The sequence below is a fragment of the Microtus pennsylvanicus genome, chromosome 8 (assembly GCF_037038515.1).
Source record: "Microtus pennsylvanicus isolate mMicPen1 chromosome 8, mMicPen1.hap1, whole genome shotgun sequence".
NCBI lineage: Eukaryota > Metazoa > Chordata > Mammalia > Rodentia > Cricetidae > Microtus > Microtus pennsylvanicus.
In genome coordinates, this window is record NC_134586.1 from 104,002,292 (window position 1) to 104,023,711 (window position 21,420).

The window sequence follows — 21,420 nt, forward strand, 5'->3', positions numbered from 1 at the left end:
AACCACTTGGGGGTCCACACCCCTCTATAGTGAGATCTGATGCCCTCTCCTGGAATAAAGGCATACATGCAGACAGAACACTCACACAAAATAAATAATCTAAAAAAAAAAAAACAAAACAGAAGTATGGTCTCTTAAAAACAAACAAACCTGGGCCCAATAGAAATGGCTGGGTTGTTACAGTGCTCATGGTCATCAGAGGACCTACGTTCAGCTTCCTGCATCAGCATCGGGTGGTTTATAAGGCCTATGAGGTCACTGCTTTCAGGACAGGCAGGCAGGCTACACACACACACACACACACACACACACACACACACACACACACACGAAACACAAAATAAATCTCTAAAAAAGAAATATTTATAAATTCAGTGGAGGAAGATTCAAAGAATCAGACAGAGTCTCTTTCCCTCCCAGAGGCACTGTCCCACAAGAATCAAACCAGCTCATGAGACCTGCCTCCCTGGAAGCTCCTGTGTTGAGTAGGGGGTGCTGATCTGTCCCCTGGTCTCTCTATCATCACTGGTAATGAGATCCTCGATGTAGGCATCCAGCTCGTCATCTGTGCTGATGTTTAGGTCCTCTTGTGCTTTCTGCAGGAGTGCCAGAACATTGCTCCGAAGTTTCTGGAGTTTCTCCTCTGTCTCCCGAAGTTTCTCCTGGGAGATGCGCAGGCTCTCCTCGGACGCCTTGGCTCTTGAGTCGGCGGAGCTTTGGTAGGAATTACAGAGATTCTGGAGCCCGGCTTCGTATTGCTTGAAGCACTCTTTCAGAGGAAGAGACAGCAATTCTTCTGAACTCATAGCACCCAGCTCCTTCTTGGATATGGAAAAGCTCAGAGGCATGAAATAACGTAAGCAGTTCCAGAGAATCTGGACCAGGAGGTCATTGGTCTCGTGGTTGGCCTTTAGAGCAGTGGTGTCGGGTTCAGTGCAGAAGCAGTCAGAGGTGGAGGTCCCCTCTAACGCCACAGCCTGTTGGTCCACCGTGTCTCCTTCCTCCTTTACACCCTCTTGCTGCCAGTCAGTGCTCTGATATTCCGGAGACAGCTTCGTCAGCCACACATTTTCACTGCCTTTTTCTACCCAGCAGTTTCCTGGTGTAATATCCTCGGGAGCATCCTCAAACTTGACCTTCCACCAGACCACATTGTCTCCCACCTCGACGGCTGCGACGTGGCCCTTGTAGCACTCCCCTTTCACCCGCACCTCCACGTACAGACCTTTATCCTGCTGAGCCGTCTTGAGGTCAGGTGGACCCTCCTCCTCAGAACTGTCCGAGAGTTGATTTGCAGGCATCTTTTCCTCCTTCACAGTCAACCTGCTCCGTTTGCGTGACTCCATCCTTCTCTCCTCAGCCTCTTCCTCATCAGAGGTCTCAAGACTCCGTTTACAATCCAACCATTCTGGTGAGGGATTTACGGGTGGATCTGGGTTCTCCAGCACTGGAGTCTTCATGGCTTCATGGGTTTCCGCCTTGAAAAGGTGGTTGGAATTAGGGACTACAGACATTGACAGATAGGACTGGACCAGAGGAGTGGGCTGGGGTACAATTTTTACCAGGGGCACCACTGATTTTGGGGGTGTCTCAGGTGGGTAGATCAGGATGGTCTCCCTTTGGGCAGTCGAAGCAGAAGAATTGGGGCTAGTGCAGAGGACAGAAGCCCTTTGGGGCTGTCTGGATGGTATAGGAGCATATATGGACTGGGTTATTCTTTGGGCATTCTTGTTCACTCTGCACAAAGGTGGCTGAAGACTCTGAGCGGCACATTTGGTGAGAGGTCTGGAGGTCACTTCCAAGGGTAATTTTTTCAGGTCACCTTGGCAACAGATGGGCTTGGTTTTCTCAAGGGCCTCAAGCTTCCTCTGCTGTTGACAAATATTCTCTGTCAGCTGTTTCTGCCTTTCTTCTTGGGTCTTTCGAGCCTTTTTTAATATTCCGATAGGAATCTTCGGCTTCGGTTCAAAAGCCTCACACTGGTCCTGCTCAGGATCAGGGTTCATGGCGCAAACCCAGTTGTCTGGATAACCTTCTTCTACAGCACTTAACTGGAAGGGAAGGGTCCTCCATTTCAGACACAGATCACACTGTATGGTGGTGGGGACCTGCATTGACCTCCTGCGCTTGAAATGCAGCTGATCTGATGGGGGCAGGGCCCAGTTGGCAGAGAGGTAGCCAAACTCATCCCAGAACTTAGTGATTCCACCCTGGGCAATGGCGATGTCCTTCCAGTATTGTGCCAGGTGCTCCCCCATGGCCCGCAGCAGGTGGCGGTACTCCTTGGCATCAGCAAAGTCTTGCTTGTTGTGTGTAGGCTCCAGGACCAAGTAGGGCACATCGATGACCCCAACAACCCCACCACATGTCATGCCCTTTTCTAGCTGCGGGCCCACTTTCTCATACATCTTGATCAGGCGGCTACAGTTGTAGATAAACATGCCATCGTGGTCACGGTGTTCAATGTTGACCCCAAAAACAAAATTTAGTTCCTTAGGTTCTTTGAGTGCTCGCTGCTTGGCATCCTTGATCCTTTTCTTGACATCAGCTTCTCTTCGAAGGGTGATGGCTGTATTCTGGACCTGCCGCAGCATCACCCTGGAGTCCCGTGAGATGTCCTTACCTATATGCACTTCTAACACACGAGCTTTGCTCTCTGCTTCCCGAGCCTTCTCTTCGGCAAGTCGTGCTACCTGGTCTGCTTTCTTCACCTCTTGCTCTGCCCGGGTCTTGAAACGACTTGACGTGAATGTGTACTTCCTGGGCTTGTACAGGCAGCAGGAGAGCTTTTTGGTTCGCACCTTGTGCCCATGAATGAAAATCCTCATCCGAGGATCAATGTAAAGAACAGCAGCATAGGCACAGAAGGAGTGTCGCTCTGGCTTCACGCCTTCTTGGAACAGATCTGCCATCCGGATGTCTTTTGGATTTGAGGTTATGTCTAGTTCTGGCTCTCCGTTGTCCATGAGCTTGAGATTAAAAATGATCACCAGGGTCCCACTATCCCCAGATATCTTCATGAACTGCATCATCACTTCTCCCTCGGTGTGGAAAGGAGAATACTTGTAGATGAGTTCTGTCTCAATGGCAAACTTCTCCAGATTGTCTGTGACAGGTTCTCGTGTCTGCGTATTCCAGGTGGGCAATGGAACTATCACTTCATCAATGCCTTCTTCCTCATGAAAGGTTCGAGACAGGAAGAGGCAGCTCATGGTGTCTTCCTTCTTGGTGAAGAGGATAAAATCCTTGCCAATGCGCATTGAGCCCGATTTTAGCCCATTCCCATACCGCCCAATCTGTGTGGACTCTGGTGTTCGTTTCCCTGATTTCCCAAATTGGATCACACTGATGGCATCATTTGGATCCATTCCCACTCCGTTATCCAGAAAACACAGCATGAATCCACCTCGCAGGTCCTCTCGCCTTTCAGCATAGATATCTATTCGGGTGGCATCGGCATCTCTCGCGTTATCAACCAGCTCAGCAAGGGCTCCGAACAAAAATTCATGAGTGGTTGAATTTGTGTGTAGGTATTCAAAGGTTAGTTGAGCTCGGTTAAGACTGCTATAATTGGTGAATGCCATGAATCTGATGAAGTCTCCACTGAGAGATATATGTATTGAAGTAGATTTTCTTGGGTTCTACACAGTAAAGGGTAGTTCTTGCTTCTTAATGACAAATTAAACAAGCAATCTAGTAACTAAAATACAGAGATATTTGAATCTGAGATGGAACCCTTCTTTCTTTCTATCTATCTTTTCAATGACTATGATGTAATTTTTTTTTGTTTGTGTATATGCGTGTGTGTGAGGGGGGAGCTAAACCTGCATTTCTAAAGAACTTTGAATGTTGTTTCCTTAGTTCATTTCAGACAGCCTGGGTCCAAAGTGGATGGTCCATCCAAAACAGCCATAGAGTTGACTGTTATTGTTTTATCTTGACATTATTTGAGCCATGCCCTGTTCTCAGTTTTTTGATGAGAAGACTTACCAATGCAGAAATCTACAAGAAATTTAGCTTTCATCTACATCCTCACCACCAGAGACCGAAGTATCCTTAAAAAGATGCTGTCCTGGAGGGACCCTGGCCAGAGCAGATAGTTGTACTTCCGGTGACCCCTTGGGCAACTGGTAAAGGTATTTGGGGCTCCTTACTTATCTTTCAAATTCGAACCCAGACTAACCTCAGCTTGATGTTATGCCACAATCACCACTGATGTGTGAGATGACCTCACAGTGGTCCACAGAACCACCCAAATCTCCAGTGGCGGGCACTGGCGCTAAGCCACGTCCCTGCCAGGCCTGGGTCTTGTGGCCACTTTCTCTCTCCTCTCTGGGAGGAGTCTCCTTTTCCAAGGCCCAGCCCCAGGGTGTAAGACAGTTATCCGCCACAACCAACCAGTTCGCGCGAGCTGCTAGCAGCTCCCAGAAGCCTTTGTCTGCCTCACCCTTAGAACTGAAACTCAACCGTTCTCTGCGGGCTTGGAACCACCCGCTACCTCTGCCTCTGCCTAGGAGGAGCGCCACCTGTAGGTTGGACTATATCACCACAGTGCTAAAGTGCAAAAACAGACTGGGTGCTGGACCAAAAGATGTTAACAAAAAAGTAACAAAAGTAACAGCAAGGATTCAGAGTTTGCTGCTTCAGAGTTTGCTGCTTCTCTGCCAACGCTAACGCCATCTTGGTTTCTGCTTTGTGTCATTTAGAGCGCACTGCCCTGGGCCTTCTTTTACTAAACGTTTTTGTTTTTATGTTGTCTGTGTGACTGTATGCCACTTGTGTGTGGATGCCTGCAGAAGCTCGCGGGTCCTCTGGGGATAGAGTTGGAAGCAATCTGTAAGGCCTGGGCGCTGGGAATCGACGTCGGTTTTCCAGGAAAAGCAGTAAATTCTCTTAACTGCTGAGTCATCTATCTAGCCTCAAAGTCTGGCCCTTCTTAAATTCTTTGAGCAAGATGCCGAGAAGCTGGATAGACTAGCACAGACACCATTAGTAACGGTGACCCAAGAAACCTATACTTTGTTGTTTGAGGATGAGACCAGTGTCTGTCTCCACGTTTTTTTAACTAGTTAGCTGATTTTTAATTAATATGTGACCCTTGCTATGGTGGGTGCCCTAGAAATTATCGTTTGCTGGTTTGCTGCCTGCGTATTGTGGCATTTGTGGGGTTTGGCCTCCAGAAATCTAAACTAGAAACAGTGGTACAAAGTCGCCAGGAGTGACAGCAGACACCTTTAATCCCAGCACCTGGGGAGGCAGAGGAAGGTGGATCTCTGTGAGTTCAAGGTCAGCCTGATCTGCATAGCTGCATAGTGAGGGCCAAATAATCTAGAGTTACACAATGAGATCCTGTCAAAAACCAAACAAACCAAACAAACCATTGACCATTACATCCTAAGAACTGCATATGGCACACAACATGGAGTTTTTGTTTGAGGAAGGATGGGGAGGAGCAAAGGATACATAGAACATTAAACTTGGGGAATTATAAAGAGAAACTAGAGGTCGCAGCAGGAGAGCAGTGATGAAACAGAAGGAGAATAATTAAATCACTTTTTTTAATGTCATGAAAAGGGAGTGAAGAGATGGTTCAGTAGTTAAGAGCACTCATTGCTCTTTTTTTTAAAAATTGTTTTTATGGAGCTATTTTTCTCTGCTCCCCTCACTGCTTCCCCCCTCTCCTACAACCCTGTCCCATGGTACAGATGCTCCTAATTTACTCAGAAGATCTTGTCTTTTTCTACTTAAGATTAGATCCATGTATATTTCTCTTAGGGTCCTCTTTGTTGTCTAGGTTCTCTGGGATTGTGAATTGTAGGCTGGATTTTATTTGCTTTATATCTAAAAGCCATTTATGGGTGAGTACATATTTGTCTTTCTGGGTTTGGGTTACCTCACTCAATATGATGTTTTGTAGATCCACTCATTTGCCTGCATATTTAAAGTTGTCATTTTTCCTGCTGTGTAGTACTCCATTGTGTACCGCATCTTCTGTATCCATTCTTCAGTCAAGGGGCATTTAGGTTGTTTCCAGATTCTGGCTATGACAAAGAATACCACTATAAGCATAGTTGAACACAGCTCCGTGTGGTACGATTGAGCATCCTTTGGATATATACCCAAAAGTGGTATTACTGGGTCCTGAGGAAGGTTGTTTCCTAATTTTCTAAGAAATCACCACAGTGACATCCAATGGTGCTGTACCAGCTTGCACTCCCACCAGCAGTGCAGAAGTGTTCCTTTTACCCCACATCCTCTCCAGCATAAGTTGTCATCAGTGTTTTTGATCTGGGCCATTTTTACAGGTGTAAGATGGAATCTCAGAGTTGTTTTGATTTGAATTTCTCTGATGACTAAGGATGCTGAACATTTCCTTAAGTGTCTTTCAGTCATTTTAGATTCCTCTATTGAGAGTTCTCTGTTTGGGTCTGTACCCTATTTCTTTATTGGATTATTTGGTCTTTTGATGACCAATTTCTTGAGTTCTTTGTATATTTTGGAGATCAACCCTCTGTCTGATATGGGGTTAGTGAAGATGTTTTCCATTTCTGTAGGCTACCATTTTGTCTTGTTCACATGTCCTTTGCTTTACAGAAGCTTCTCAGCTTCAGGAGGTCCCATTTAGTAATTGTTTCTCTCAATGTCTGTGCTACTGGGGCTATATTTAGGAAGTGATCTCCTTTTCCAATGTGTTCAAGTATACTTCTCACTTTCTCTTCTATGAGGTTCAGTGTGGTTGGTTTTATGTTGAGGTCTTTAATCCATTTGAACTTGAGTTTTGTGCATGGCGATAGATAGGGATCTATTTTCATTATTCTACATGTTGATATCCAGTTATGCCAGCACCATTTATTGAATATGCTTTCTTTTTTTCTGACATATATGTGTGTATGTGTGTATGTGTTTAACATCCTTAGTTATCAGAGAAATGCAAATCAAAACAACTCTGAGATTCCATCTTACACCTGTAAGAATGGCCCAGATCTAAAACACTGATGACAACTTATGCTAGAGAGAATGTGGAGAAAAGGGAACACTTCTGCATTGCTGGTGGGAATGCAAGCTGGTATAGCCTCATTACATATCAGTATGGCAATTTCTCAGAAAATTAGGAAACAACCTACCTCAAGACCTAGCAATACCACTTTTGGGTATATACCCAAAGAATACTCAATCATACCACAAAGACATGTGCTCAACATAACAGCATTGTTTGTTATAGCAGAACCTGTAAATAACTTAAATGCTCCTTGACTGAAGAATGGATACAGAGGATGTGGTACATTTACTCAATGGATGTAGGAGGAAGGTGCATTTGTTTTTCTCGGCTGCCCAGAACTGAAATAATCACACAGAAAACATATTTATTAAAGCGCTGCTTTGTCCATTAGCTCTAGCTTCTTACTGGCTAACTCTTACATCAATTTAACCCATTTTTATTAATCTGTGTATTGCCACATGACAGTGGCTTACCGGCAAAGATTCTAACCAGTGTTTGTCTCCGGCAGTGGATGTATGGTGTCTCCTCAGTTCCATCTTCCCCACCTACCTACGTTCTGTCCTACCAACAGGCCAATGCACTTTCTTTATATATTAATGCTAATTACAGCACACAGAGGAAATTTTCACATCAAATGGAGTACTACGTAATGGAAAAAAATGAGTGACATCTTGAAATTTGTGGGCAAATGGATGGATTTAGAAATATCATATTGAGTGAAGTAACCCAGACCCAGAAAGACAAATATAATATGTACTCACCCATTAGTGGCTTTTTAGACATAAAGCAAAGAAAAACTAGCCTACAATTTACAATCCCAGACAACCTAGACAACAACGAGGATCCTAAAAGAGACATACATGGATCTACATGGGAAGTAGAAAAAGACAAGATCTCCTGAGTAAATTGGCAGCACGGGGATCATGGGAGATGGCAGAAAGAGAGGGTAAAAGAAGGGAGGGGAATGGACAAAAATATATAGCTCAATAAAAACAACAGAAAAAAATATTTAAAAAAGCAGGCTGAGCAAGCCCTGAGGAGCAAGCCATTAAGCAACCCCCCTCAATGGCATCTGCATCAGCTCCTGCATGAGAGTCCCACCCTGCTTGGTTCCTGTCTTGACTTCCTTCAGGGATGGACTGTGACTTGGCAGTGTAAACCAAATAAACTCTTTCTCCCCCCGTCCCCCAAAGAATGGCTATTGTTCAAGCTGTTAAGTTGTCTACAGGCTGTGCAGTGTGCTCCACATTCCCAGTTTCCATGAGCTCTCACCCATGCTGGGTGGGCTTTGATTATGCAGCTGCTTTTTGAGTCACTTCTGTGCTGGCCAGTAAGCCCTCACTTGTACTTCTGGAAAGATCCTCAATTTCACTCACTGGTTCACTAAGTAGTACTTAAATGGTATCCGAAAGTTCTGTGCTCCCGGTCTGAGCATGTGTGCTGCATCTCCTCTGGAAAAAACACCTCTGTCACATGACACCTCTGCCTCTGTCTCCTGGCATTACAGGGCTTTGCCGCCTCCACCATTGTTCATTTCACTTAAGTGAGTTAGATTCACAGGTGCATGGAAAGTGATACAAATAAGCCCTTAGTGTGTGTTTTCAAAATTATTCTTTGATTAAAATAAAACTTTGCTGATGGTTGAAATTTGGTTACTGTCCTCAGGAACAGGTTCTGGTTGTCACTTATGTATTTTGCATGTTCTATCTTTGTTTCTAATGGGAAAATTGTCATTTCTTTCCGTCGTGGCTTAATGTCTATTAATTTTGCATGCTAGATAATAATAGGTGGCTTCTATTTGTAAGTATGTCACTCATTTTTGTGAATTTTTATCCTCCTTTACTGCTTTGTGACCTAGTGTGACTTTGTTGTGACTTTGTTCTGTTTGTTTGTTTACAATAGTGAGGTGGTTGTTAGATTTTGAAGCACCTGTCCTAAGTACTTTATTTGTTTGTTTTTCCCTTTTTTTTTTCTGTGAGAAGACACGGTGACCACATCTCTTGCAAAGGAGAACATCTAGTTGAGGCTTGGCTTACAGTTCAGAGGTTTTGTTGTCATGGTAGTAAGCATGGTAGCATGCCAGCAGACATGATACTGCAGAAAGAGCTGAGAGTTCTACATCTTGATCGACAGGAAGCAGGAAGTGACTGTCATACTAGACGTGGCTTGAGCCCACCCCCACCCCCAGTGACTCACTTCCTCTAACAAAGCCACACCTACTTCCATGCCTCACCTCCTAATAGTGTCAATCCCTATGAGCCTATGGGGTTCATTTTCTTTCAAACCAGCACAGCACCATACGCGTTGAGTACTATGTACATTGTGGCTATGCCAATTCATGTTTTCTAGTTCCTTGGCTTATCAATCAAAAATATCTCTCAAACTTCCAACAACTCCTTCCTCCCATTTTCTCAGAATTATATATCCGCTCTTCTGTGCTTATTTTTGTTTCTATAATGATAACTTGCTAATTTATGTAGCAGTTAAATTCCTCTTGTTACAGTTCTGAGAACAGAAACTCCAAGGTGAAGGTTCTTGGTTCGGCGTTTGGTGGGCCACCTATCTCTGACTCCATGACAGCACTGTTTTTAGAGGAGGCAAAAATTGAGCCTCACAAAATGCAGGGCTTAAAGAGCAAGACAGCAAAATGAACATAAGTTTCTCTCTTTATGATGTATTTTTAAAATCCATGTGTGTGTGTGTGTGTGTGTGTGGATATGCAGTTGTGCATGTATGCAGGTGTTTTTAAAAGTAAAAAGGAGGTTATCTGCTTTCAGATCTCCTGGAATTGGAGTTACAGGTGGTTATGAGGTACCTGAAATGCATGCTGGGAACCAAACTCATGTCCCTTGCAAGAGCTTCAAGCACTCTTATCCATCTCTCGAGTCCTCAGTCTGTTTATGAGGTTCCAAATCCTATCCCTAAGTGTGAAAACTCAATTTTTTAAATGATTTTACTTATGTGTTTGTTTTGTGTATGTAGGGGTGGGGCATGTAGCCAAATCTCAAGTAGCCTAGGTTTGTTTTGAACTTGCTACATAGTTAAGGCTAGCCTCCAACTCCCACCTCCCCAAGTGCTGGGATTTTAGGTGTAAGTCACCATGTTCCAGCCCTTCTTTGGTTAAGAAATTTTAATTAGGATCTGGAGAAAGGGTCCTGCAAGTAAGATACATAGTAATCTTGCTGAGGACTTGCCTTCCCTGTCCAGCACTCTTCTTGAATGTCTCCTAAATTTCTGTAACTCTACATCCTGATCGGATGCTTTCTTCCTGCTTTTAAAGGCACCAGAATTTACAAGCACATTCCTCTACTCGGGCACATATAAATAATAAAATGAAAACATCGTTGTCATCATCATCAACATCATTTGGTATGTGATAGGATGTGTGCCTCAGCGTGCACATGGAGATCAAAGAACAACCGTTGTGAAGACAGTTCTCTCTCTCTATGGCTCCATGGATTCTGGGGGTGAAACTCCGGTTAACGAATTTTCACGACAAGCACCTTTACCTGCTGAAGCATGTCACCATCACCAACAGACCTTTCAAAAACATTAATGGTATACCCATGCCTTCCCATGAAGGCAACGAGGGCCAAGGAGCCATCAATTTACCTCAGATTCCCAGGGCTGTGCTCCACTACCGCCACGGAGCTTAGCATCGTGAAGCAGGGTGCACTGTGTAAGGGACAGCTCCCGCTGCCCCTGGGAACCCCAGAACTGGAGTATCCTCCCAGACTTCATCTCCAGCTCTCTGCAGGCTACCGAGTGCTGTTTGGCGCTTGAAGAACCAAGGCAACACCTGTTTTCTCGAATGCCTTGGTGCTGTTTCTCAGCACCTCTGATGTGCTGGCCGAGTTGGGAACACATGTCCCGACTTTCCCCAGAATTCAACAACTCAGCTTTTAACAGAACTCTCGGTTCCAAGGCAATTCCCAACGTGATGCCCAGGAACTACTGCTCTGGTTGCTGGTCTTGGAGGGCTCAGCCTGTACGCTAGTTTCCGAGCAGCTGCTCCAGAAACCAGTAAGGACTCAGAAGAGCCCCCGCTCCTGGCGCCTTCAGCTCAGCCTGTTGGAGAATCTTCCCCCCTAGGTAGTGTTACTGTTTATATAATTTTGGGGAAAGACGCCGTGAATCTTAATTTCAGAAGCTGCTAGACGCTAGAATAGTGGTTCTCAACCTGTAGGTCGGGAGCCCTTTGGACATCAAATGATCTTTTTCAGGGGTCGTTTAAAAACATAGGAAATATCAGCTGTTATGATTAGGACTCATAACAGTAGCATAATTACAGTTATGAAGCAGGAATAAAAAATAATTTTATGGTTCGGGTCACCATAACATGAGAAACTGTATTAAAACGTCGCAGCATTAGAACTTCTAAGATTAATTTCTTTCCTGGACCATGTCCGTTTCCTTTACTTCCTGTGTCTAATGATCCTCGCTCCAGAGGAGAATATTTTGATTCAAATCAAGTTGCTACACAACATCAGGGGTTGTCTTAAAGAGTCGTGGAATAAGGAATTCCCTGAGCAGACTTCAGACCTCCCAGTAAAGATAGGGAAATCAGAGTCCACTATGGAGAGTCAGGGGCCAGTTCTGTTAAAATTATGCTAATTCCCAGTCTCAGACAGGTATGCACCAGGTGAAAAAGTCGGTCGAATAGCTCGCTAAGATACTATGCTCTGATCTCTGGTTTGTGCGCGGACTCTAGCTAGCTGAGAGGCTTTCTGTTGTCTTTCACGGTTCAGAGGGGCGGCTCCTGCATCACTAGCGAATGAGAGGCGCTGGAGCTGTGCAGATCATCCAGTCCTGATTTTGTAGAAGGAGGAGCTCCGCCTCAAGTGGAGGTGCTGGCCTTTTTTACTTCACCATAAATCCTGACCCAGTATGTAGCTCAGAGACTCCAGGCACAAATCCTGCCACGCTGTGAAACCTGCTCGGGTCCTTGTTACTTTGAGGAGGACCCGGAACAACCCAGGAGCTGGAAATGGTAGGTGTTGGGCCTAGTGCCAGAGGCTGGAAGGACAGTATAGTCAGGACACTAGCATCCTTACGCCCCGCCTCCCCGAGTCTGGAGAGCCCTTGGTGCTGACCCTGAGCGGGGCTGGGCTCTACAAGGGGTCCTTGTCCCGTTCTTCTCTTGGAGGCCCGGAGGGTGGAGGGAGACTACCGACTTCTAAGTGAGATCTGCAGGGAAGGAGCCAGGCTCCAGCACACTCTGCCTTGAATGCCCTAGCTGTTTCAATCGGTTTTTTTTTTCTTTCTGGAACTGAAGACTATGGCTCATGACTGTGATCTCAGGGTTGGGGAGGTGGAGGTGGGACAATCAGAAGGTCAACATTAGTCTGAGATTCATGACATTCTGTTCTTAGCAAATAAACGAAACATCAAAACTCGAGTCAGACATACCTTGCTTCTAATCCCAAACTGACCCGGGCTTAATTGGTTTCCTCATTAAGTGTTTTTTTCCCTTATTAAGGGCTCATTGAGTGCTTTCCTTTGTTCTCACCCACCTTCCTTTCTTCATTGGATTTATTTACTTGTTTATTTATTTGAGACAAAATCTTGCTCTCTGGCCGTCCTGGCATGGAATTCACTCTGTAGCTCAGGTTGGCTTTGAGCTGGTAACAACTTCTGCCTTCACCGACATAAAGGTGAAATTATAGGTGTGCAACACCATGCTTGGCATCTTCAATTTTTCTCTTCTTTTCCTTCTCTCCTCTCCTTCCTGTCTTTCTGTTTGTCTTTTATGTTTTGTTTTGTTTTCCAAAATGGGGCTTCTCTGTATAGCTCTGGCTGTCGTGGAACTTGCTCTGTGGACCAAGCTGGCCTCAAACTCACACAGATTCACCTGCCTCTGCCTCCCGAGTGCTGGGATTAAAGGCATGCTCCATCACCGCCTGGTTAGCTTCTCCAGTTTTCATAACAACTTCAAACATAACATCCAAAGAGGCAGTGACACTTAGATTTTAGGGGAACATTTAAATAGCTAAGTTTACATTATATTAATTATTTTTATTGTTGTTATTATGCACCTCGCCCTTTTTGCATTTTAAATATAACATTTTATGGAGTTTTTGAGGAAGTCTTATACGCATATAGTGTATATGGATCATCACTCTTAACTCCCCCATAACTCCTCCCAGATCTGTTCTCATGCCTCCCAACTTTCCACCTTTGAATCTGTCCTTTTTGTTTCAGTTAACTGTTTGATTCCAATTTATGCTGCCTTTGTACTAAGAGATGTGGGACAAATCAATGGAGAGCAGCTGATCTACTAGGAGGTACATTCTTAAAGAAAACCAACCCTGAGCTGGAGAGATGACTCAGGGGTTAAGAGCACTGACTGCTCTTCCAGAGGACCCGGGTTCAATTCCCAGTACCCACACTACAGTTCACAACTGTCTATAACTCTAGTTCCAGGGGAACGGACACCCATGGCAAAACACCAATGCACATAGCAAAAACAACAAAAAATCCTCCTAATCAAGTCTTTCTACTCCAGAAGTCATCAGCTGTCAATCAGCTCCTCATTTAGGAGTAACTGCTCTGCTTGTGAGCCCTTCCCCTCTCCGTGTTGGAATGTCGTGGACAGGTCTCGTGCAGTCAGACACAGCGTCTGTGAGGTCGTGGGTGCAGCATTATACTCAGAAGATACTGTTTTACTCTGGTCAGATCTTTTAGCCTCTCCTTCGTGGTCATTGCTGAGCCATACTGCAGAGGCAGGTTGTCGTGATATGCTGTAGGCATCCCATTTGTGGCTGAGAGCTCCGCAGACACTTACTCTTGGCATCCTGACCACCTGTGAGCTTCTGCACTCACTGATAGTCTCTGAACAAAGAGATTTCTCTATGAGATCTGAGAGACTTACTAATCTATGGGAATAAAGGTACAAATTGAGAGGAAGCTTGGTATGGTCATATTATTTTTATGTATTTAAATGTGTGCGTGTGTGCGCACGCGTGTGTGTATGTGTGTGTGTGTGCATGTGTGTGTGTATGTGTGTGTGTGTGTGTATGTGTGTGTGGTGCATACACCCATGCCACAGTGTGCATGTGGAAGTCAGAGGACAGCTAGCTGGAGCTGGTTTGCTGTTGTCTGATGTATGATTGATCTTAGGCAAGCACCCAGACCCACTGAACCACTTTGCCCGCTCGCGTATGTTATTATCATTTCCTTTTTAAATTTACTCACTTTTTACTTGCCATAGTATCTTGTATTTCTTCACCTGTTCTGCTTTTGGGGAGGCAGGGAACGCAGTTTTAGGACCAGTTTTCAGAATTCTACTAGAAATTAAAACCTTAGAATTAAGGAAAATTGGAGGCTAGAGAGATTGCTCAGTGGTTAAGAGCATTCATTAGCCACTCTTCCAAAGGGTTCAATTCGCAGCACCCACACGGCAGCTCACAACTGTCTGTAACTCCAGTTCCAGGGGATCTGACACCTTTACCCAGACACACAAGCAGACAAAATATCAATGCACATGAAATAAAAGGAAACTGTATATAATACATACACATACATACATACGTATGTACGTACATACATACCTATACTTGATTAAAATGTTAAAAGAAAGAAATAAGGAAAATTATTTTTCAATGATGGTCAAGAAAATAAACACATTTTTGGATGACAATGAGGTAGATGTAATTGTGTATTAAAATTTTTCTAAAACATTTATTCTAACTTAAGACACTCAGATGCTAAGTAATTTTCTCCTTTTTGATGCCTGGTTTTGAAGGTAGCTTAGTCACATCTTTATTATTAACATTTTAAAAATTATTAAATGTGTTATTATTCTTTTAATGTGTATGGATATTCTGGATATATAATGTATGTCTATGTGCCTGATGCCCATGGAAGCTAGAACATGGCATTGCTGTTCCTACAATGGGAGTTAGAAATGGTTGTGAGCTGCTATATAGACTCTGGGAATTGATCCTGGGGTCTCTGGAAGAACAACCAGTATTCTTCACCACTAAATCATCACTTTGGCCCCTATTGTTAATAATTTGTAATGAATTAATTAATTGAGGCAGTGTTTCTTTATGGTAGTAGTTCTCAGCTTGTGAGTTGCAACCTTCCTGGGGGTTGATTAGCAGATAGATATTTACATTATACTTCATAACAGTAGCAAAATTACAGTTATGAAGTAGTAATAAAAGTAATTTTATAGTTGGGGGGGTCACACAGCATGAGGAACTGTAATGAAAAGTTTGCAACACGAGGAAGGCTGAGAACCACAGCTCTGTGTAGCCTTGGTTGTTATGGTCTAGATCAGGCGTTTCTAGGTTGTAGGTCTCATACTCAGAGATTTGAAATAAGGGCTGACACACAGAGTGTAAAAGGAGTAAAGGCAACTTTCTTCTAAGCAAAACCATGGGACCATTTGTGACATTGTCTAGAGGGACAGCAGGCCACCTGACTGGAAAAGTACTTAAAAGGCTGGGGCTCCCTTGTATACAGTTTAAGTAAAGGAAGAGTTTGGTTGGGAATGGGTATAGTGAGGATAGATTTTGGTTTTGGTTGACAGGCCTAGATGAGGTGGGCCTTTGACGCAATAAGTGTCTCTTCTCATGGTGAGTCTTATTTTAATCCTGTGTTCACCCAATTATGCATGGGTGGAAGATGAGAAGTAGGGGATTCATTCTAAAAACTTCACTCAGAAGACACAGTTTGCCTTGCTGCACACACACTCAAAACCAGTCCAGGCCAGACTGGACCCACAGTTCCTAGATATATCCCCATGTGCCTGTCACAGTTCAAAATGGCCACAGATCATATGACTGTCAGGAATATGCCAAGCAACTGTATGAATGTAAGGAATGCAGAAACAGCTCCAGCTTTTCCCAGTGCCATCTGAGGTATGCAAGAACTCAAACTGAAGAGAAACTTTATGAAAGTAAGCAACATAGGGAAACTTTTAGTGATAATCCCTTCCAGATACATGAAACAGTCCCTGCTTTGAAGAAACCAGATGTGTGCAAACAGCATAGGAAATAATTCAGGAACAATGCAGGTGTTGAAAGACAAATGATAGCACACAAGGGCAATGGTTCAGGCAAGTGTAAGAAATATACTAAAGACTTTCCCTATTCCGCTTCACTGTTTATGCATTTATGTTCTCATATTGGGGAGAAGCGGTATGTATGTAAACATTGTGGGAAAGAATTCCCTAATGCTGCTTCCCTTGAGTGCCATGAAAAAATGCATCATGAAGAGAGACCCTATGCTTGTAAGTACTGTGAGAAAACGTCTACTCGTTCAGGTTCCTTGAGATGTCACGAAAGGATTCACACTGGACAGAAACCATATGCATGTAAGCAGTGTGGGAAAGCCTTTACCACACACACTTTCCTCCGATGCCATGAGAGGATTCACACCAGAGAAAAGCCTTATGAGTGTAAGCAATGCGGAAAATCTTTCATGTTGTACAAATATTTGCAAAGACATGAGTGGATTCACAGTGGACAGAAGCCCTATGAATGTCTGCAGTGTGGTAAAGCTTTTTATGTCCACAGTGCCCTTCGATATCATGAAAAGACCCACAGTGGAGAGACGCCTTATGGTTGTAGGCATTGTGGGAAAGCCTTCACTCATCCCAATTATTTGAGATGCCATGAGAGGATTCACAGTGACGAAAAGCCCTATGTGTGTAAACAATGAGGGAAAGCCTTCACTACACACAATTCCCTTCGTCACCATGAAAGGACTCACATAGGAGAGAAACCCTATGTATGTAAGCAGTGTGGTAAAGCCTTCAGAACACAGAATTCCCTTTATAATCATGAAAGGACCCACACTGGAGAGAAGCCCTATGGATGTAAACAGTGTGGGAAAGCCTTCACGTTTTGCAGGTTCTTACAAAGACATGAACGAATTCACGTGGGGAGAAATCCTATGCGTGTAAGCATTGTGGGAAACTCTTTTCATGTTTGAGCGAGGTTCAGAGGCATGAACAGACACACACTGGAATAAAGTCCTATGTATATAGACAATGTGGGAAAGTCTTCTCTAAAAACAGTTACCTGGAGTACCATGAAAAGATTCACAGTGTAGAGAAGCCTTGTGTGTGTAAGCAGTGTGGGAAAGTGTTCACTTTTTACAGTTTTCTTCAACGCCATGAAAGAACTCACAATGGAGAGCAACCGTATGTGTGTAAGCCATGTGGAAAAGCCTTCACTTTTTCCAGTTCCCTTCAACATCAGGGAAGGATTCACAGTGGAGAGAAGCCCTATGTTTGTAAGCACTGTGAGAAAGCCTTCCCTTCTTTGAATCAGGTTCAGAGACATGAGCAGACACACAGTATAGTGAAACCCTTTGTATGTAGCCAGTGTGGTAAAGCCTTTACTCTCCACAGTTCCCTTCAGGACCATGAGAAGTTCCATAGTGGAGAGAAACCATATGTGTGCAGGCAATGTGGTAAAGCCTTCACATATCACAGTTCCCTTTGGTACCACAAAAAGATTCACAGTGGAGAGAAACCTTACAGATGTAAGCAGTGTGGGAAAGCCTTCTTGCAGTCCAGCTCCTTGCAAAGGCATGAACAGATTCACTCTGGAATAAACCCCTGTACTAAAGAGTGTGAATCTGGGAGCTAGAGAAGCCCTGGAATGCTATAAAGGGTTTAGCGAGCCATTTTGGTGGGAGTGTGGAAGGTCAAAATGCCAATTGAAATTCTGAAAATAAAGACTACTCCTTAGGTTTCAAAAAGGAATGATCTCTCTCTTGATAAATGGATGAGAAACCATGCATATTTCATTTTGACAAATCTGGTTGCATTCTGCCCATGTCCAAAGAATTTGAGTGAGGTTTAGTTAAAAGACATGTTTTATTAGACCAAGGCAATTTAAAAACAGTGTAATATTCAGTGTGTCATGGTTATTGCTTACCACTCTTACCTGGGTTTAGAGGGAGAGGGAGGGAGGGAGAGAGAGGGAGAGAGAGAGAGAGAGAGAGAGAGAGAGAGAGAGAGAGAGAGAGAGGGAGGGAGAGAGAGAAGATATCTAGTTTGTTGAGAAAACCCTAAGCAATTTTAATGTTGCACAAAAGGAAAACATTGCGGTGGAGGGCTGTCATTATTAAAAAGCTTAGTTCATCTAAGAATAAAGCATGTGCTTTGCACTTGAACAATAGGAAGGAAACATTGAGAGTATAGCCCACCCATTGTAACTATATGAAATGGTTTGGAAGGAGAGGCTGAAGTGATCTCTTGCTCAAAATAATTGCCTAGGGAACAATTTTCCTGGTTCAACCACTAAGGCACGTAGACTACTTCTGCTAGAAGGGGGCCAGTCTACATCTCAAGCCAACAGCAGAATTTGACAGCATCCTTCATCCTTCATGAATTAAGGACCTGACCTGAGTTATGGAGACCTGCTCCAAGTACACTAAGGCCAGGTGATATGTGTCCCGTGTGCATTCCCTGCAAGGAAGGTAATGTGTAGCACATTCAAATCTATGAAAAGATGTCCTGAGATGTCTCCTTTCATTGTTGGGAAGCTATGGAGGTGAGCCCTGCGTTACAGCAGAGTCTCCAGGAGATGCCAGGACCATGGTTGTTCGGTTGAGGGGGCAGGGAGTAGAACCAGTCTAGTGCTATGGGTGCTGCAGAGTACAGAAGTGGAGGAGTGGGTGTATACAGGCTAATGGAGCCCCGATGGTATCAACGATAGCCCTAGATGCTGACAAAGATCTTTAGGATTTGGTGATTGTACTTCTGGGTTTCGGCCTTGCTTTTGGCACAGTTTTCCTATGCTATATTCTCAGTTCTTCATTTTGGAATGGAAATGTTTATTGTATCATTTATTGTACTGTGAGCTTTATAATTTTTAAAAAAAATTTTAAGGGCTCACAGTTCCAAGATTGCCTTGAGTCTAAGAAAGAAAAATCTTTGAACTTTGACCTATTAAGTAGTGTTTAAAGTACTTAGACTGTGGGGACTTTTGAAGTTGGAATTGATTTTTTTGTTTTATGAGATGGTCATGAACCTGTAAGGACTAGGGATAGAATGTATGACTAAAAAGGATGCTTCTGGGCATCAGCTTGACAAGAGGTAGACTTGGAGATGGCTAATATTTCAACCTAGCTGGATTTATAATTATTAAAAACCACTTATGATATATCCAGAGAGATTTAGATGATGAGAGAAGACCCACTTTGGATTTCATTGTGCTACCTCATGACTTGGGGCCCAGACTGAAGAAAATTGAGAAAGGAGAAGACTAACCTACTGCCAGCATTTGTCTTCCAACACAACACCATGCCTTCCTTGCTAAAGTGAACCATTTTCCATAAAACCGAGATAAAATCAGCATTTATGTAAATCATTTTTGTCTGGTATTTTGTCATAGCATCAAAAAAAGTAACTTATCCACTCAGTGAACACAATCAATATGGGCACACTGTTCCTACTCACAGTTTCTCCATCATGAAATGATTTATTCATGGTTTAGAGAAAGCCCCCTCTATCCTGCAAACTATGCAAGAAAGCTTTCTAGTCTTTGAATTTGTCTGATTAATTACACACTGAAGAAAACCATATAGGCACAAGCAGTGTGGTTGAGTCACCAACATGTGGGTGCTGAGAACTGAACCTAGGTCCTCTGGAAGAGCAGCCTGCATTCTTAACTATTGAGCCATCTCTTCAGTCGCTAGAAATAGTAACCTCTGAAAAAAATGAATGCTAGAGTTGAGTTTGTTGGATACCTAATTACACTCCTGGTGGTAGGATTTCAAGGAGTTCAAACAACCTTGGCTACATCAAGAATAGGCTTTGTTCCCAGAACCTATATAGTGCTTAACAACCATCTGTAACCCAGTTCCAGGAGATATGATCAGGACACTATCTCCATGGTCTCTGCAGGTAGGTCCCACACACATGGGGCACACATGCAGGCAAAACATTCATACACATAAGAATAAATAAATAAATACATTTTACATTGTTTTAAAAAAGAATAAAAGCAGTTTTTGCTAACTGTTGACTTTATTACTGTTTTTTTTTCCTGTCAGAATGGCTAAAGTCAAAAACACCAAGGATAGCCTTTGCTGGAGAGGTTGTGGAGGAAGGGGTACCCTCATCCATTGCTGGTGGGAATGCAATCTTGTGCAACCACTGTGGAAGTCAGTGTTTCGGTTTCTCAGGAAATTCGGGATCAACCTACCCCTGGACCCAGCAATACCACTCTTGGGAATTTACCCAAGAGATGCTCTATCACATGACAAAAGCATTTGTTCAACTATGTTCATAGCAGTATTATTTGTAATAGCCAGAACCTGGAAACAACCTAGATGCCCTTCAATGGAAGAATGGATGAAGAAAGTATGGAATATATACACACTAGAGTACTACGCTGCGGTAAAAAACAATGACTTCTCGAATATTACTGGGTTTTTGTGATGATCCTGGACCCACCCTTCCTTCCTTCCTTCCTTCCTTCCTTCCTTCCTTCCTTCCTTCCTTCCTTCCTCCTCCCCCTTCCTTTCCCTTCTTCTCCCTTCCTCCTCCTCCTCTCTCTCCCCCTCCTTCCATCCATCCTTCCTTCTTTTCTTTTTCTCTCTTCCTTCTTCTTCTGAGAATATAATAAAATTATTGTGGTGCACCACACCCATCTGCGCTCTATGCACCACCATACAGTTTGTGATCCGGGCAAGGTGATTAAAACACACAAAGACTCACAGAGACACAGGTCATCCTTGATGCCAAAATCCTTGAAACAGGAATTATTGTGTACCAGAGCCACTTATATAGGGATCTTTAACTGATAACCACGCCCCAGCCAAACCAACCAGAAACCACTCTCCTGCCATCAGGAACTCCTGAGGGTCTCGTGCTCAAAGTAGCTGCAAACATTAGAAATTGTTTACCAGAAATTTAGGATCTGGGGGTTTATTGCTCCCCAAATCTCCCCCCCCCTTTTTTTTGGTTTTTTGAGACAAGGTTTCTCTGTGGTTTTTGAGCCTGTCCTGGAACTAGCTCTCGTATACCAGGCTGGTCTCGAACTCACAGAGATCCGCCTGCCTCTGCCTCCCGAGTGCTGGGATTAAAGGCGTGCGCCACCACCGCCCGCCCCCCCCCTTTTTATATAATTAGAAAAAAGAAGAGCAACTAACCACATGCAAATCCCACAAGAAATCCAACTGCTCTTATAAGCTGAAAAATGCCCTAGCAAACATGCTCATTCTATGGTCAACATGAATGATAGATATTAAATGCTGGTGCCATAGCTACAAGATAGTCACAGCAGCTATCTGGCTGATGACAATTTTAGCTGCCATGAAGGAGGCTGCAGCAGTGACAACAGCTGCCACCCGTGGTGATCTTAAAATCTCTAGGATGGCTTGGCAGTTATTGTTCAGCTTCTACCTCCTTTGCAAATCCTACTGGTGTGCGCCACCACAACCGGCTAGGGCAG

At 43.8% G+C, this 21,420-nt stretch overlaps 1 protein-coding gene across 1 annotated transcript; it reads right to left on the reverse strand.

The window, feature by feature from the left end:
• Nucleotides 1–449: 449 nt before the first annotated feature.
• LOC142855377 (ATPase MORC2B-like) lies at nucleotides 450–3,584 on the reverse strand. Its single transcript, XM_075981881.1, has one exon. The coding sequence runs from the start codon at nucleotides 3,582–3,584 to the stop codon at nucleotides 450–452; it is 3,135 nt and encodes a 1,044-aa protein (XP_075837996.1).
• Nucleotides 3,585–21,420: the final 17,836 nt, after the last annotated feature.

Coding starts and splice junctions, on each gene's coding strand:
- LOC142855377 (XM_075981881.1), bottom strand. CDS start 3,584: ATGGCATTCACCAATTATAGCAGTCTTAACCGAGCTCAACTAACCTTT.